Source organism: Mustela nigripes, chromosome 8 (genome assembly GCF_022355385.1).
Source record: "Mustela nigripes isolate SB6536 chromosome 8, MUSNIG.SB6536, whole genome shotgun sequence".
NCBI classification, from domain to species: domain Eukaryota; kingdom Metazoa; phylum Chordata; class Mammalia; order Carnivora; family Mustelidae; genus Mustela; species Mustela nigripes.
Genome location: NC_081564.1, coordinates 25183769 through 25202526, shown reverse-complemented (window position 1 = coordinate 25202526; position 18758 = coordinate 25183769). Strand labels below are relative to the sequence as shown.

Sequence of the window (18758 nt, the reverse complement as noted above, 5' to 3'; positions counted from 1 at the left end):
TAGGAATTGCAGATGCTCTGACAGGGATCCAGTGAGAGAGATCATGTATTAGTCACCACTGAGCCAAATGTGCAGTTAAATAGATTTGTGGGTTTTTCTTTTTCCTTTAAAATCTTCCTTAGTAAAATTGATTTAAACTGAAGTGTAAAGTCATGTGAAGATCAGGTACAATCATGAATATACTTTTACCAGATTTGGCCTTATTTCAGAGAGAATATGTGTAGAAATTGTGACTAAAAACATGGATGCAACAATAGGGAAGGGATTTTTCTGTTCTTCGTTGAATAGAGAAATATGTAAACTTTTTAAAGTCAAATACAGATGTAGTGAGAAGAAGGGCTATATGTACCCCAATGTTCATAACAGCAATGGCCAGAATCACCAAACTGTGGGAAGAGTGAAGATGCCCTTCAACAGAGGAATGGATAGAGAAGCTGTGGTGCATATATACAACAGAATATCAGATGGATACCCAAATTTTGTATCAACATTGATGGGACTGAATGAGATTATGGAAAAGTGAAATAAGTCAAGCAGAGAAAGACAGTTATCATATGGTTTCACTTACTTGTGGAGCATAAGGAATGATATGGAGGACATTAGGAAAAGGAGAGGAAAAGTGAATTGGAGTAAGTTGGAGGGGGAGACAAAAGGTGAGAGACTGTGGATTCTGAGAAACAAACTGAGGGTTATGGAGTGGAGGGAAATGGGGGGATGGGTGAGCCTGGTGGTGGGTATTAAGGAGGGAATATATTGCATGGAGCACTGGGTGTGGTACGTAAACAACAAATCTTGGAACATGAAAAAATTACATTAAATTAGTATGTTAAGAAAAGAAAAATCAATTTTCTTTTAAATAATATATTTTGTTTCCTGGATCTGGACCTGCATCTAGGAAGCCTGACCTGGGGCACTTTGAAACCACTTGAAAGGCCTGTTCTTATGAACCTCAGAGCCATCTCAGTGATGGAATTACCAAACATAGACAAAGCTTCCAGGACAGCGTGATTTGGGGTCAGACCACACTCTGGGTTGTGCACATCTCCAGTCTCTCTGCCTTGTGGCCAGCATGTCCAGGCTAGAGTAAGTGTTCATTCAGCCACCCATGAGTAGAGCAGAGAGTTTCTATTACCCAAGGACAACTGGATCCAGGAGATTCTGTTAAAAGTCCCACATATGAGTGGTAGAGAGGTGGAGGTAAGAGGGATTGTTTCCCTCAAATTATAAGCCATATGGTCCTTGCCTGGGATAGACTTTTCAGCTGAAGCCAGCCAACTGGAGGTGTCACCAAGGTGACTGTAGGAGTGACATCCAGAAGTTGAGAGCACCATGAAGGTGTCTGTCTTGTCCCCATGGGTCTTGAGCTCTATGACAGCATCACCAAGCCTGTTTTCCCAGAATGAATATACTCATCAGCTTCAGGCCCACACAAAATCTCAGGGGTAGACCAGAACTAAGCTATCCACAGGGACAGAGATTCACTCGGAGGTTCCTGGGCATCAGCCTCATCCCAGGAGAACAAGTATTCAGGGAATGCTATGGCTTTCCTGGTGACAAGAACCCTGTTACACTCAATGTCACTGTTGTTACTTGTTGGTGGGGATTCTGCCTCTTCAAGGTTGTGCTGCTGAGGATGGCTAGGTGAGCTCAGCCAAACCCTGACTTCTGGAGGGAAAGAAAAGTCCAGAAACTACATAATGAAGACACTGAGAGGAGAAGAGAGAGAAGGGTGTCACACACAAACACGTGCACACACACACACACACACACACAGAGTCAAAATGAGAATATTTTTCCTGTGCCATCATTATACCTTTCCTTCAGAGACCAAGCAAGTGGCCACTGTCCTTCTTATGTTTTCTATACCCCCTTAGGTTTGATTTCCATGTACACTCATCCCCAGAGCAAGATCCCTGTACAAACTTCCAGGGTCCTCAAAAATGAAGCTAAAGAAGACCAGGGTCAGGAAGCCAGTTCCCTTGCAAGAGAGTGGAATTGCCATAAGCATAAATAGTTTGTTGAGATGCACTCTGATAACACATTCTCTGAATCAGAAATTTGAGTCTTGTGAAATGGAGACATCTGTCCATTTTCATCCCTGCAGACACAAATGTCATATCTGTGGCATCTTCATGTCTTAGGAAGCACAGGATAGGGGTGACCACAGAGTCTTCTTTTCCTATGCCCTCACATCATAGTCATTCCTCACTGTGCCCCATGTTTGCTTGGTGCCTCCCTCGGGTGCCCATGAGAGAGAAATTTGGGAAAGGGCTAATGAATGGGACTTTACTGAGGCAGGAAAATCGTGTGGCTAAATTAGGGTCCTGCTGGTCATAGAAACAAATATCCCCATGAACAAAAAAATGTAGTTATTATATGTTAAAATATGAAGCTACTCTCTCCTTTGTCAACTATGTCAACACCAACCTGTTCAGTCTCACTAATTGTGAAGATGAACATTAAATAAACCATTAGCCCTGTGTGCCAACCTTCAAAGTCTGAATGAATGTTAATTTGTTGGAAATACAATAATACTATTGTCATATTACAGACTGAGGCTGGTAGGAAGGGGGAACTACAATCTGCATATGAGAGCAGAAATCAGATGATTAAGGGATTTCATGGTGGTGCAATTTATCTGAAATCCTAATGTGGAAACAGAGTTCATACCTGAAGAGCCAGAGAGAGATTGAAGGCCTGAGAGAGGTGGGAACAGAGATAGGAAGAGAATGGGTGTGGGGGCTGATGACAGTGAGTCAGAAGGAGTTGTGACTATTTGTCAGTTGGTTCATATCCAGAGAAAATCTGTATATCCCCTTGGACCAAAGTTCTGAGAGTATAGTGGCTTTCAGCATCCCATCAGGTCCCTGTCCTCACTCAAGGTAGTTGTTAACATGTAGGCTCTACACATAAAATTAAATCTAGGACTGTGATATTCAAACATTCTTTGTGAGTAGTAAAGGAGACACAACAGGAGGGAGAGACTAGGGTTACTATTTTTTTTTTAAATATTTTATTTATTTGTCAGAGAGAGAGAGAGGGAGAGAGCAAGCACAGGCAGACGGAATGGCAGCAGAGGCAGAGGGAGAAGCAGGCTCCCTGCTGAGCAAGGAGCCCGACATGGGACTCGATCCCAGGACGCTGGGATCATGACCTGAGCTGAAGGCAGCTGCTTAACCAACTGAGCCACCCAGGCGTCCCTAGGGTTACTATTTTTAAACTGGTTATTCTTTTTAATTTTACTTAGACCTTGTGACATGTGCAGTTGGGCTCTATTCCCTCACCTAGGTATGCTCCTGGGACACCCATGCTCTCTGAGGCAACAGCACAGTCTGTGTATCAGTCCTCCCTCTTCAAGGACAGGTCTTCTCACAGAGGAGTCTCCCCTACAGGAGTATCTATAGAAGCTTCTCAATAAATGAGGCTCTGAGATCAGGTCTCTGGTTTCAGGAACTTTTTGTCTCACTGCCTTGTTATCTGAGACACTGTTAGTATTATAGCTACTCTCATGGCCATGAACTGTAGCACAGTAATAGCCTTGTCCTCAGGCTGTATCTCAGAGATGAGCAGGACCCCTGCATTGGCTGAGACATCTTTGGATCCAGAGAACTGGCTGGAGACCAGAGAACCCTGATGTTTATCTGAGTCTAAGAAGTAGTACAGGAGACACTGAGGAGGGCTCCCTGCCTTCTGCCTGTACCAATTTATGTAGTAGCTGCCAACACTAAAGCCACTGGTCAGGTGGAAGTGAGTATGGCTGTTGCTCTCAGATATTCAGAGTGGCAGTGTGGCTGGGTCAACAAGGACAGGGTTGGGTTGGGACAGGGACCCTGCATACAGAGATGATCATGAGTGATGGGACAGGGACAGATTCACACTTCTCCATATCTGTGACAGAGGGTCTGATGGAGCCTAGGGACTGGGACTGAATACCCAAAGCCTGTGCCTATGTGTGCATTGAGAGAGGAGCATGAAGAGAGTAGGAATCTTTGACCCAGTCCCTGGTTCTCACAAAGGGCTCCTCACTTCTTCCCCCTTCTACCACGGAGGAGCTTCCTATGCAAATGGGGGCCATCCAGTGATTTATAGCCCCTCCCTTAAACCTGGTTCTAGGTCTCATCTCGTACCATACACTGAGGAAGCTGGTGGTTGGCCTCAGCCCTGGGGGGAAGCACCTGCTGAGACCACACATGTCAGTGGTCCACTGCTCAGTGGACTCCGACAAGCAAGAGAGAACATAGCTGCTGAATCCTCATCAGTGAGCACAAGGCCCAGCACACAGGCTCAGGCTCCCTTCAGTGAAAGGTCCTCACCAAGGAGCTGTGTGGGAGCAAAAGATCAATCCCACAGCACCCTCTACTCATATCAAGGCACCCATATCCCCTTGGACCAAAGTCCTGAGAGCATAGTGGCTTTCAGCATCTCATCAGGTCCCTGTCCTCACTCCTATGTCTTAACTCTGGATCCTATGCTTTATCTACACTGCATATTATCACTGTGGTTTCTCACTCTCTGGAGGCACACCTCTCTATGAAAAGGGCAAAAATGTACATAAATACCCAATTAATGGGTCACCATCCATGGAGATGTTACTATAAAACATGAATGTATCATGTCAAACATCACTGATCAGAGGACAGTGGAGCTCATTGGAGGGACTTGTAGGGGATCTTCAGAGAATCAGAGAGAGTGGACATTTTTCAGGAAGCAAGCTCAGTGAGAAATTCCCAAAACAGCAATTCAGAAAATATTTCAAAGTCAAATGATGTTGTTACAATTTCACCAGGTCAGATATGTCTGAATGATTTGTGAAAAGCTAACATCTTTGTCTGACTGAACATTTACAGGTGAATATAGACCTATCTCTTTATGTTTGGGAGTGAGATGTATCTCCTGAATTCACTGGTTTCTGAGTATTTCTGTTTTCAAATTCTTGTCATGATTCTATCTTTATTGCCTCACAAACTATTTGTATTGTAGCTATATTTGTTTTCCACTTGCAGTTTTATACCCATTACTTTCCTTCAGGAGGAAGATGAGTGTTATGTTTTTTTATTGTTTCCACATGCCTGGGAGAGGGGGTGCAGAAATCATATTCTTACAGGGCCCCCAAACAAACCACTTATATGTACAAAAAGTCACCAATTCTCTAAACTCACAAGGACCATAAGTTAAAGTTCTATGACCACGATCATCCACTTCCCTCAAACATCATTTCCTCAAGCACTCTGAGGGGTCCTTCTCCTTCAGGTCAGGCAGGTCACCCTTTGACTTCAAACACTTCAGTGACTCCTCACAGCTATTTGTTCTACAGCCAAGCCCCTCCAACCCCTAATGATCTTTCCTGCTTTGGCCTGACCCACCCTCCCTGCCCACCTCACAGTCAAGCCCCTTGTACCCTGATCCAGCCTCATCCCTTCTCTGTCCTTGGACTCCCTGAGCTCAGTCCCTCCCCTGTTCTCCACACAACCTCCTGTGTGTCTGTTGGAAGGAGACCGGCTTTACCTGAAGATTACAGTGGACACATACATTTTGGCAACTCTGAACATCTGTTGAAAGCAGGGCAGACATACACTGTAACAACACATTTGTGATATACATTTCTCTATTTGTCTTCTCTCTATCTTGATTACTGTAACTTTACAATAGGTACTCAAATCAAGAAGTGTCAGTTTCCCAAATTGTTTTTCCTCTTTAACATTATGTTGCTAATTTTATCTTTTCCCTCTCTGCATAAACTTTAGAATCAGTTCTTCAGTGTTTACGAAATAACTTGCTGGGATTTAAGGGTTGCATTAAATCTGTACATCAAATTAGGAAGAAATAACTTCTTGAAAATAATGAGTTTTCTTATCAAGGAACATGGACTGTCTCTCAATTTGTTTAGTTCTTCTTAGACTCCATTCATTAGAATTGGGTTATTTTCCTAATATAGATATTACGCATACTATTTTCAATTCATACCTAAACTAAGCATTTACATTTTTGGGGTGCTAATGTAAATTGTGTCCATTTCACGTTCCACTTGTTCAATGTTAGTTATTAAGTAAGCACTGGACTTTTCTATATTAAATATGCATCCTGAAACCTGGGGATAATTGTTTTTTAGTTTCAAGATTTTTCTTTTTATCTCAATCATTTTGTATTTTCTACATAAATGGTCATGTAACCTTAGAATAATACAGTTTATTTTTCTTTTCTCAATCTGCATACATTTAGATGGATGTTTTCAGGAAAATAGTGGTGCATTTATTGAGATAGGCTTACTTTTAATTCACTCTCTTATAGAATGAATTACATTGATTGGCTTCCCAATATTACACAAACTTTAAATGTCTAAAATGACCACATTTAGCACAGTGTTAGATTGAATTTGCAAGTAATTTGTTATATTTTGGCTTCTTTGTTTAGCAGCATATGGATTTTTAATTTCCTTTACTTTGAAAATTTTGTGTGGTTATTAAATCAGAGGAAAACTAGCTTTATGACCTATATTCAAGTTTTGTCCTTCTTCCTTGCTTCTCTGTATTATTATTATTTAACTCTTAAATACTTGATTACATTCTCTAGTGAAGGCTTCTGTGCCTGAAGTTGTCAACTAGAGTGAAGAACAATTTCAATATGAGTGCTGGAAAACATGAGTTAACCACTGATTCTTCATTCATTGAACAAATTCTACAATGCATACATTGTAGGACTGGGGCTACAGTCTGTGCCCTGGGGCTATGTTTTATTTGGTGGTAATTTTCCTTTATGCTTAATATCTGGAGGATGTAAAGTAAATTATATTTTCAGTTTCAGAATTCTCTGGAAAACAATGTGAAGGTTTTGAAGGGGCGGGGGGTGGGAGGTCAGGGTACCAGGTAGTGGGTATTATAGAGGGCATGGATTGCATGGAGAACTGGGTGTGGTGCAAAAATAATGTATACTGTTATGCTGAAAATAAAAAATAAATTATAAAACATACACACACACAAAAAGAATTCAGTTAATATAATAATATGTAATAATGTTAATGTATTTTGAAAGAAAAATAGTAGAAAGCACCCAAGTATAATATCAAGTATTGTACAACCTCATTTAAAGGGCGGGGGCACTAAATATTATACAATGTTATGTGGTCCTGTGTCTCTAGACATTTCCTAAGGAGCCAATGCAAGTCAGGAAGAATAATACTGAGACCACGCAGTCTCCAGGTTGAATTACAAATCTATATCCACTAGACAGATACTTTAATTCAGTTCTGTATCTCCCAGCACGCATTATGCCACAGCATGCTGCTGTACCCTTCGGTGGACTGAGATTTTGAACCTATTTCTCAGTGTTCTTGGATCTTTAGTGCAATTTGGGGAGTGATTCAGTCATAGGAGGTTATTCGCCCTGGATTTTAAAGAGATATTTCCAGAAATAATTCTACAATAATAAAAGAACCAGTGTTTCTCAAACATTAACTTTCACAGAAATAATTTGGAGGACTTGTTAAGTGTAGATTTCTGAAACCCAACACAGATTTCAGAGTTAGAAGGTTTAGGATGGAGGATTGTGTTTTTATCAAGCTACAAGCTAGGAAAATATTAATTTCATTCTCATCATTAAATTAATGAATAAAGTTACATCTACCAATGTTCTTTGAAAAATAGTCCTTATTTATAGCAGTATTAGTTTGTATATAATGGAACCAAGACCCCATTCCTCAACACCTTGGGCAAACAAGGGAGGAAGCACAGACTCAGAGGTTCACAGTGGAGAGATGGACACACCCTGGGAAAGTCAGGGTGAGGTACATGTGGTGATGAACTCCTGGATATGGCAAGGGGGCCAGGGAGCCTCCCTTCCCATGTTGGTGTTGACTACCCACAACACACACACACACACACACACACACACTTTCTCTCTTGCTTTTAAGATTGAGCTATTTTGAGCACATGAGAGGTTCTGGTTGCACTTCTTCATAGATTTAAATCACTGTGTGAATACCACTACCCATATACAGCAAACAGTGATAGTCGGCTTCATCCTCAAGTTGGGCCTCTTTGATGGTGAGGCTGGCTTTGTTTCCAGAGATGGATCCAGAGAAGCGACCAGGCACCCCAGAGGGCCGGCTGCTTGTGCTATAGATAAGCAAGCGGGGAGCCTTGCCTGGGGTCTGCTGGAACCATTGAGGGTAGTTACTGGTAGAGACTGACCCAGAGCTGAGGCCACAGGTGAGTGTGACTGTGCCTCCTGGAGATACTGACACTGATGGCTCCTGAATCACCACAGTCTGAGAATCTGCCCCTAAAACAAACAGGAGAGAGAGATGGTGTTATGAAAGACAAGGGACACCTGAAACCTTGCCTTTATATGCACCCCCATGAAGCAGAGTCCCTCTTTCTGACCTGAGCCATAAGCAAGGAGCCCAAGAAGAAGCACCTTCCAGGCCATGGTGGGGACCCTGAGAGTATGTAGCCTCCACAGGCTCTTGGGCTTGAGTGGAGTGTCCCCAGACCTTTTCATGTCTCCAGACCCATTAGGAGGAGAAGGCACTTCATGCAAATCAGCTTCCTCTCTCTTCCTACCCCAAGGTCACCCACATGTCCGCTGGGAGATTTTGAAAGGAGCAAATGATGCAACCTCAGGCACACCATTAAGTGCATGGTGACCTGGGACACTAATTTGAGGAGGACATCTTTCACCAAATCAGCTTTGCAATTACCCTGGTGGCCTCCAACCAAAAGTTCCTCTATAGGAAGCCTGTGAGGAGATAGATGTGTTTGTATTTTCCACCTTTGTACCCTGCTTCTTGTTCACATCAAATCTAATATATGCCTGAACCATTTTCTTCCCTCCCAAGGGACATTTATTTTTAACTCCATGGAGGATCTTAGCAGTCACCTCTCCAACAGTGAGGTCACAGGGAATCTCGAGCCCATGTCTGAGGGATGTAGGGACAGTGGTCTCCTCTTTGTTAATCATGGACTCTGTTTCCAGTAGTTGAGAGGAGCTGACCGGGGATGGGGGCATCATACTGAGCAGAATTGCCAGGCTGGGGAAAATATCCTCCTTTGTTCTAAGAAGTCATCAGTTATATGCAGTGACTTCAATGTACCTGAAAGTTTTGTGGGGAAAGGTCAAAATCACCAAGAAATTGGTGTGACAATATCAGGTATGACAAATCTATCAAATTTTGAGGTGAGGGGCAATATTAACACTTAAGGAAAGAAAATAATTGGAAAGCTAAAACCATAAATGATACGTTTCTATTTCACTATAAAATATTGACATAAATGAGAAAGATCAGTATGAAATAACAACTTAAGTGATGACAGATAAAAATCTCAGGCATTTAATACATATTTCATCATGAGCACATTTGGAAGTCATAATTAGTAGCAAGTGTCCCTGAGGATGATCACTGGACACATTTTCCTGGTCATTCTCCAGACACCAGTGTCCTCTTCACTTTCTCATGGGACATATCTTTGTGGAGATCTGTAGCCAGACGTAATCATGTGCTTGATGGGCTGGGGATGGGAGAAACTCCCAGGATCCCAGGAGCCCCTCATACACAGGAAGGTGGTAAAACAATGCCCCCCTGTGGATCCTGAGTGGTCCTGCAAGAATCAGGGAGGAGCTTCCACTGGATGGGGCTTCTATCTATGAGAAAACACACTGATGCAGGCCACGTGCTCTAGATATCACTGTATCCCCTGTGGTGTTTCCTGTAACAACACTGCTTTCTTCCTCAGAGCGTCAGGGAAACAGCACTGGGAGTTCAGGAGCTCTATCCTAGTGGGAACATCTGATGTATGTCTTAGTGCCTCTTCACATCTGGTCCCCCACATTCCATGTTCCATCACCAAGAGACTGCACACAATTAGTCTCAGCCCCAATCCTCCCTGGTGGTCAAGGTTATTTTTTTTTTTTCCCTAGAGAAAACATGGATTCTAGTAGCTGATATTTTGAGCTATTTTTCAACTATTAGTTATGCTCATAAATGAGATCTTGCAGTTTTCACATCAGATACTCTTGTTTTGGGTTATGCCCCCTCCATTGATTAGTTGAATGAGAAAATGAATTTAGACTACATGCCTTTTATTTCATTATACATTTTAAAGCATTGTTTAAGCAAGGACTTCAACACTGTTGATGACAGAACCAGTCCCATCTGACCTAGGACTTGGAGGCATATCAGAAGATGGCAGAAAGAATTGACAACCACCTATACCCAGATAAGAGGAGCAAAAGGCAGAGCCAGTGCACTTCCTCACCTAGCTACCCTTTCACTTTCCCCTAAAGGTAACTCTGTATTCCACCAGGGAGGAAGTAAATAATTTCAAGCTTATTGTGAAGTTCCTAAGCTCTACTTGCTGAGGCTGATTGTTGGATGGAGACAATACCTACCCTGGTGTGTCCTATCCCTTGCCCAGGGAGCACTGAAGCTCAAGTTCATGAAGAAAAGGCGTTTTTGTTGCAAGGGTGTCCTGTTCATCTATCTTTCCATGAAAACCAGCTCTGGACAGTTTATCCCAATATACTGTAGAGAATGAGATATGAGGCATGTGTGATTCAGAGTTGAGGGCTCATGTGGCTCCTGGGGACTGAGATGCATGAAAGTCACCCACAGTGAGGATGCTGTTTGCCCAAACATGCAAGGGTCAGTGACAGATTTTCCTGGTGTGCCTGACCCAGACCCTGAGCTCTCAAGAGCAGCCCACCAGCACCGCCTGCTGGCCTCAGATATGCTCTCCAACCCATGTCACACTCACTAGCACTCCTGGAAGTGCTTTGTTACCTTTGTAATTGGACCCTTCTGATGTCATCAGCTAAGGGAGTAGAAGGAACAGGTAAGCTCTGTGGCATTTTGGGTTGAGCCATCCTTTTTTTCCAGAGCATCAATGCCTTCAGATAGACAGCTACCTAAAACATGGGTTATGAGATATTTCAGGATTACCTGATATATGACTTTGCTTCTGCCTTGCCTCTGGTTTTATCACTGGGACATAATGAACTTGAACCAAGCTCAAAGCTTAAAGTCCCCCAGAGAATCCCACTGATTGAACTCTGGTAATAATTCTATGTGGGTTACCCTTACAGACTGACTTATTTGGCTATTGTTGTTGTCAAGGTCTCCTGTTAGGTTCACTAACCCTCATGGTACATGTCTTTTATCTTTGTCTTTACCATGAGAATACCTTACTGTCAAAGACAATCTGTCCTTCATGCTTGATTACTTCTGAAGTTTCTCATTTAAAAAAAAAAAAAATTCTTTGGGGGGGGGTAGGGGCAATGAGAGAGGAAGAGAGAATCTCTAGCAGACTCACAACTGAGTGTTGAATCTGACATGGTCCGCAATCCCCTGATCCTCAGATCATGACCTGAACAGAAATCAAGAGTCTGATGCTTAACTGATTAAACCACCCAGGGGCCTTGGTTCTCATTTATTCTTGGATATTACCCTTACAACAATTATTTGTATTGATTCTCTGATGTATTTAAGATTAATTTTTGTATGTGTAAGACTGATGAATCACAGCCCTGTACCCCTGAAACAAATAATACATTATATGTTAATAAAATATCTTTAATGTACTTCTATAAATTTTCTCAGTAGACAGATTTGTATTAAATAATATAACATAATATAATAAACAACATACATAAATAACAAATACAAATGGTCTATAAAACTGAAATGATATCATCCACTGACAACTCCTGTGTTCTACAGCCACTTAATTCTAAAAGGGGTAACTGATAACACTTTCAAGGATTTGCTCTAGCACATTAATATAACATAATATAATATATAAAATAATATATTAATTCCACATAACAAAATCTAGCTCTTTGTATAGTTCCATTGTTCCATATAAAATATAATTAGGGAAATTTGAAAAGCATAGTTGATCATTATTCCATAGGATAATTTACCATAATTTTTCCACATTTCTAAGGAGAAAGATTCATTTCTACATCATTCGTACTTTGACTCTAGTTTAGGACCCAAACAGGGAAGGAAATCAATTCAAACATTTCCCATCTCCATCTCTCCATGGATGGTCAACATTTAGGGTGCCCTGAGAGCTCAGATGGGATGCCATGGGATGCCATGTGATGCCAGTATCACATGATATTTGTACCAACACTTGGTGAAAAAAATTACGTCTTCTTTCCTTCTCTGGGTCTCTCACTTCACCAGCACCACTAAAGTGTAGCCCCCAGTGGTACTCATCCTCATCCTTGGGCTGGGTCCCTGTGAAGGTCAGGACAGCTTTGCCCCGAAGGAAGGAGACTGAGAATCCTTGGGGGTCCAGGGGTATTTATTGTGTGTACCATAAATAAATACCCTTGGGACGTGGGCAGGCTTCTGCTGGAACCAGTATGGATAGTGAGCATTAGTGAGTGCTCCTGTTTTGGATCTTAAGGTGAGTTTGACTGTCCCTTCTAGAGACACAGTCAGTGAGGGTTCCTGTGTCACCACAGCCTGAGAACGGTCCCTGAAATGAGAATAGACACATGTTAGAAATGAAGAATAAAGACAGATGATCCCTCCAAAGGCTGGCCTCTGAACTTGGGCAGTGGGGCACGAGAGAAGTTCGGATCATTGTGTCAACTTTCCAAAGGTCTCTGGTACTTACTGCAGGTGCTGTTCTCTGGAATGTGTTTTTTTCTCCTCCTGAGTTCCAGGGGTGAAGGGTATGCTTGGGGTGCACTCTGAAAATATGAGCCCCTAACTCCACTTGAATCTGGTCTGCAGGCCAGGTAATAGCTTCCCTCAGAGGAGGTGGCCTGGGGTGGTCAAGAGCTCTGAGTTTACTTCTCAGGAGGAAGCAGCTGGCTTTATCTCTCACTCAGGTAGTTAGCATAAGCGCAGGGCCCAGTCAGGTGGAATGATTTCAGTTGATTTCAGGCCTGAGCAGGTGCATAGCACCCCCTGGTGACATCCTCAGGAGACAACTCACGGTGGTGGGAATTACACAGACTAAATGTTGCCCATTTGTGCTTTCAAAACACACAAGCGGGGGAAAAACACACACACACACAAGCGTGAGTGCGCGTGTACACACACACACACACACACACACACACACACAAACACGTGTCGCCTACTCTTGAGTCTCTCCAGAGAGTTTTATTTTTCATCTGTTGTCTCTTTAAGTCCTATAATTTCCATTTGATGGGATGACTTATATTTCAGTCTGCACCTACATTTCTATCTTTTTCCATTTGAAGAGTGTTTGTAACTGCTCATTAGGTGAATTATCTTGCCTAAAAATATACATTCCCTAATTTCGGCTTGTGCTTCATCTCAGTGTTGGTAGCTGTAGATTTTCCTTTCTCATTCATTCAAGGTTTAATTTTCCTAGTTCTTGACATGACAAGTGATCATTTTTAATGGATCCTGGATATTTTGGATATTATAATAGTGAGATGCTGGGTCCTCAATTACCTTCCTTCAACAAGAAATCAATCTGTTCCTCCCCACAGAGGAGCAACAAGTCAGGTGTGTGTGTGTGCGTGTGTGTGTGTGTGCACGCATGCGTGTGCATTTCCTAGGTCCCCAGTGAAAGTGGAGCCCTCATTCCCATGGCTCTACTGCTGAATCCCTGCTGGAGAAAGTGGGACAATGATTTTCACCTCCCAAGTACCAACAGGTGGGGATGTGGGACAAGCTTACTGCGGGGCCCTGCTGACCCTAGGGAGGAATGCACAGACCTAAATCAAGGTGATTTCCTGCAGGGAGTGGATGTTCTGGTCCTGACTGGGATCCTTGTCCTCACTGACAGCAGGGAGGGCAGGGGTCAACTGCAGTACCAGCTTCCCTGCTTCCCAGCTCCTTATTTGTCGGAGGCAGGCCCCTGGCCAGGGCGGCCTCCGTCATTAAAAGATGGTGCCTGGCTAGTTGCCAGGTTAGGATTGCCTCGTGAGACTAAGCGGAATGCCCAAAGAGGAAGTAAACAGCATTGGTTGCTTGCGAAGTTGTTCCTTTAGGTGCACAGCCTGATTCGCTCCCTCTTGTACCCTGCTCACTGATTGGTCATGTAAGCATATATAAGTGGGTAGACTTGCGGAAATAAAGAGAGAGAAGAGAGAGAAGATGCATCCGAGCTGGGGCGTCTTGTCGTCCTTGTGCGTCGAGGGCGATACTTATTCAGTGTGTTAATACTGGATGGGAGTCCAGGCTCAATTCCTTAGTGATCTTACAATTACCAACTCTGGGTATAGGAGTCCAAAATAGCTCTGCCTTGTAAACCAACCCATTCAGTCTCCCAGCTGAGGGATGGGGTTGAAATGAGCTCCCCCAGGGGATACCAAAATCGTGGATGGGAGGAATTTCAATGCTATCTAGCCCACAGGCCCTGCATTGGCCAGGCTTGTGGATAGCCTGAAGTGAGCATTACCCCAGGGGAGGAAATAGGGCACTGCTTGTTTCTGACAGGAGGGAACTGACACGAGGTCTGATAGATGTGCAGTGGTAGCTCATTGATGTTTTAATATGATTTTCTTTAATGATATATAATATGGAACAGCATATCATATGTTTAGTTCCCATATACATATCATCTTGTGTGAAGTGTCTGATAATGCCTTTACTTAAATGTTTTATTTGTGTATTTACTTATTTAGTGAGAGAGTGGGGAGGGCCAGAGGCAGAAGAAGAGAGAATCTTAAGCAAGATCCACATTCAGTGTGAGCCCAAATATGGGTGGATCACCCAACCCTGAAAGGATGACCTGAGCCAAAATCAAGAGTCTAATGCTTAACTGACTAATCTACCTAGGCAAAACTCACTTATTTTTTATTCAGGTTGTTTGTTTTCTTGTACTTGGTTTGAAAAATTCATGGTATAGTTTCTTTCTCCCTTTCTTCTTTCCCTCCCTTCATCCCTCCTTTCCTTCCTTCCTTCCTACCTTCCTTTCTTCCTTCCCTCTTAAATACATATGCATTTGTGTATTTATTTATTATTCTTCAACTCTCCAGAAGTTGGCAATTTATCTGAACTATACGGTTCCAATATATTGATTTTGTCTATTAGGTTTTATTTCATTTTTTAATTATGTTCAGTTACCCAAAATATACTAAATAATTAGTTATTGATTCAGTGTTCAAGAATTCATTAGTTGCTGGGGTACCTGTGTGGCTCAGTTGGTTAAGCTTTTGGCTCAGGTCATGATCCTGGAGTCCTAAGATCAAGCCCCACATTGGGCTCCCTGCTCAGCAGGGAGTTTGCTTCTCCCTCTGACCTCTCCCCTTTCATGCTCTCTCTCTCAAATAAAAAAGTAAATTCTTTAAAAAAAGGAAGAATTCATGAGTTGCCTATAACACTCAGTGCTCATCACAACACATGACCTTCTTACTTCCCAACACCTGGTTCCTCCATCCTCTTAATCCCCCTCCCATCCCCAACCCTCAGTTTGTTTCCCAGAGTCCAGAGTCTCTCACTGTTTGTCTCCCTCTCTGATTTCTTCCCCTTCAGTTTCCCCTCCAGTTCCCTATGGTCCTCTGTGTTATTCTTATTGTTCCACATAGGAGTGAAACCATATGAAAACTGTCTTTCCCTGTTTGACTTATTTCACTTAGCATAATCCCCTCGAGTTCCATCCATGTTGATGCAAATGGTAGGTATTTATGCTTTCTGATGGCTGAATAATATCCCATTGTTTACATGAAACACATCTTTATCCATTCATCTGTTGAAGGGCATATTGGCTCCTTCCACAGACTGGTTATTGTGGACATTGCTGCTTTGTACATTGGGGTACATGAGCCCCTTCTTTTCACTACATATATATCCCGGTGTAAATACCCAGTAGTGCAATTGGTGGGGCATAGGGTAACCCTATTCTTAAAATTTTATTTATTTATTTATTTATTTATTTATTATTTTTTGAGGAATCTCAACACTGTTTTCCTAAGTGGTTGCAACAAATTACATTCCCACCAACAGTGTAAGAGGGCTCACTTTTCTCCACATCCTCTCCAACATTTGTTGTTTCCTGCCTTTTTAATTTTTGATGTTTAAACTTGTGTAAGGTTGTATCTCATTGTTGTTTTAATTTGTATTTCCTTGATAGCCACTAATGTAAAATATTTTTTTCATTTCTGTTAGCCATTTGCATGTCTTCTTTGGATAGATATCTGTTTATGTCTTCTGCCCATTCCTTAACTGGATTATTTGTTCTCTGGGTATTGATTTTGAAAAGTTCTTTATAGATCTTGGATACCACCCCTTTATCTGTAATTTCTTTTTTTTAAAAGATTTTATTTATTTATCTGACAGACGGAGATCACAAGTAGGCAGAGAGGCAGGCAGAAAGAGAGGAGGAAGCAGTCTTTTCATGGAGAAGAGAGCCCAATGTGGGGCTTTATCCCAAGACCCTGGGATCATGACCTGAGCCGAAGTCAGAGGCTTTAACCCACTGAGCCACCCAGACACCCTATCTGTAATTTCATTATTTCATTTGCAAATATCTTCTCCCATTCTGTGGATTGTCTCTTAGTTGTTTTTTGTTTGTTTGTTTTATTTTGTTTTGTATTTTTCTTCTGTGCAGACACTTTTACCTTGATGAATCCCAAAAGATCATCTTTGCTTTCATTTTCCTTGCCTTTAGGAATGTGCATTGAAAGAAGTTGATGTGGCCAATGTCGAAGAGGTTGCTGTCTATGTTCTCCACTACGAAGTGGATGGATTCCTGTCTCACACTGAGGTCATTCAACCATTTTGAGTTTCTTTATGTATGGTGTAGGAGAATGGTCCAGTTTCAATCTTTGTATGAGGCTGTGCAATTTTCCCAGCACCATATACTGAAGAGACTTTCTTTTTTTTTGTTGGAATTTTTTTTTTTTTCCTGACTTATCAAAGATTAGTAGACATAGAGTTGAGGATCCGTTTCTGGGCCGTCTATTTTGTTCCCTTGATCTATGTGTCTGATTCTGTGCCAATGACATGCTGTATTGATGATCATAGCTTTGTAATATAGCTTGAAGTGAGGCATTTGTGATGTCCTTTCAGCTTTGCTTTTCTTTTTCACCATTCCCCTGGTGTTCAGGTTTTTCCCTGGCTCCATACAAATTTCAGGATTGTTTGTTTCAGCTCTGTGAAAAATTCCAATGATATTTTGAAAGGATTGCATTGAAAGTTTAGATTGGAGGAGCCTGGATGGCTCAGTGTGTTGAACCTCTGCCTTTGCCTCAGGTCATGGTCTCAGGGTACTGGAATCCAGCCTTGCATTAGGCTCTGTGCTCAGCAGGGAGCCTGATTCTCCCTCACTCTGCATGCTTCTCTGCCTACTTGTGATTTTTCTTACTGTCAAATAAGTGAAAAAATCTTTAAAAAAAAAAGAAAATGTAGATTGTCCTGGGTACAATAGACACTTTCACAATGTTTATTGTTCAAATCCATGTATGGTGTAGGAGAATGTTTTCTGCTTTCTTTGTGTCTTCCTCAATTTCCTTCATTAGTGTTCTGTACTTTCTAAAGTATAGGTCCTTTTCCTCTTTGGGTAGATTTATTCCTAGGTGTGTTATAGTTTTCAATGGTATTATAAAAGGAATCAATTCTATAATTTTGGTTTCCTCAGTTACATTGTTAGTGTATAGAAATGCAACTGAATTCTGTGCATTGATTTTGCATCCTGCCACTTTGCTAAATTGCTGTATCAGTTCTAGTTATTTGGGGGTGGAGTCTTGTGTGTTTTCCACAGAAAATATCTTGTCATCTATGAAGAGAGAGACTTTGACTTCTTGTTTGGAAATGTGAATACCTTTTATTTCTTTTCATTGTCTGATTGCTGATACTAGGACTTCTAGTGCTATCTTGAAGAATAATTGTGAGAGTTGTCATCCCTGTCATGTTCCTGATTTTAAGGGAAAAGTCTTTAGTTTTTTTCACATCAAGAATGATTCATTGTGGGCTTTTTATTGATGGCTTTCATGATATTCCCTCTATCTCCACACTGTGAAGAGTTTTAATCAAGAAAGGATGATGTATTATGCTGGATTTTTTCCTACATCAATTGACAGGATTGTATGGTTCTGGTCTTTTATTAATGTGCCCTATCATGTTGGTTGATTTGCCAATGTTGAACCATGTTTGCATATAGGAATAAAGCCCATCTTGTCCTGGTGGGTAACCCTTTTAATGTACTATAGCCAGGGTCTTGTTGAGTATTTTGGCATTCATCTTCAATAGGAATATTGGTCTGTAATTCTGCTTTTTGATGGGGTTTTGCCTGGTTTGGGGACAAGGGTAATTCTTGCCTCATGGAATGCATTTGGAAGTTTTCCTTCTATTTGTATTTCTTGAAACAGCTTCGGTAGAGTAGGTATTATTTCTTCTTTAAATATTTGGCAGTATTACTCTGGGAAACGATTTGACCCTGGATTCTTATTTTTTGGGAGGTTTTTGATGGCTGTGCCAATTTCATTGCAAATTATTGGTTCTTCATATTGTCTATTTTTTTACTTATTAATTCGTTCAAAGAACCAGCTCCTAGTTTCATTGATCCGTTCTACCATTTTTCCGGTTTCTATTTAATTCTGATGTTAATTATTTATCTTCTCCTGCTTTCAGCTTTAGTTTATGTTCTTTCTCTAGCTCATGTAGTTCTAAGGTTAGCTTTTGCATTTGGGATTTTTCTAAATTTTTTAAAGAGGCTTGAATGGCTATGTATTTCCCTCTTAGGACAACCATGTCAGTAGACCCTGGTTTTGACCCAATGTGTTTTCTTTCTTTCTTTCTTTCTTTCTTTCTTTCTTTCTTTCTTTCTTTCTTT

General features: G+C 41.6%; 1 gene segment (V, D, J or C); it reads right to left on the bottom strand.

The window, feature by feature from the left end:
- Positions 1-7957: 7957 nt before the first annotated feature.
- Positions 7958-8487, bottom strand: LOC132023771 (immunoglobulin lambda variable 8-61-like). The segment is given in 2 exon segments: positions 7958-8277; positions 8379-8487. Coding segments are annotated over 2 exon segments (366 nt in total).
- Between the last annotated feature and the right edge of the window lie 10271 nt (positions 8488-18758).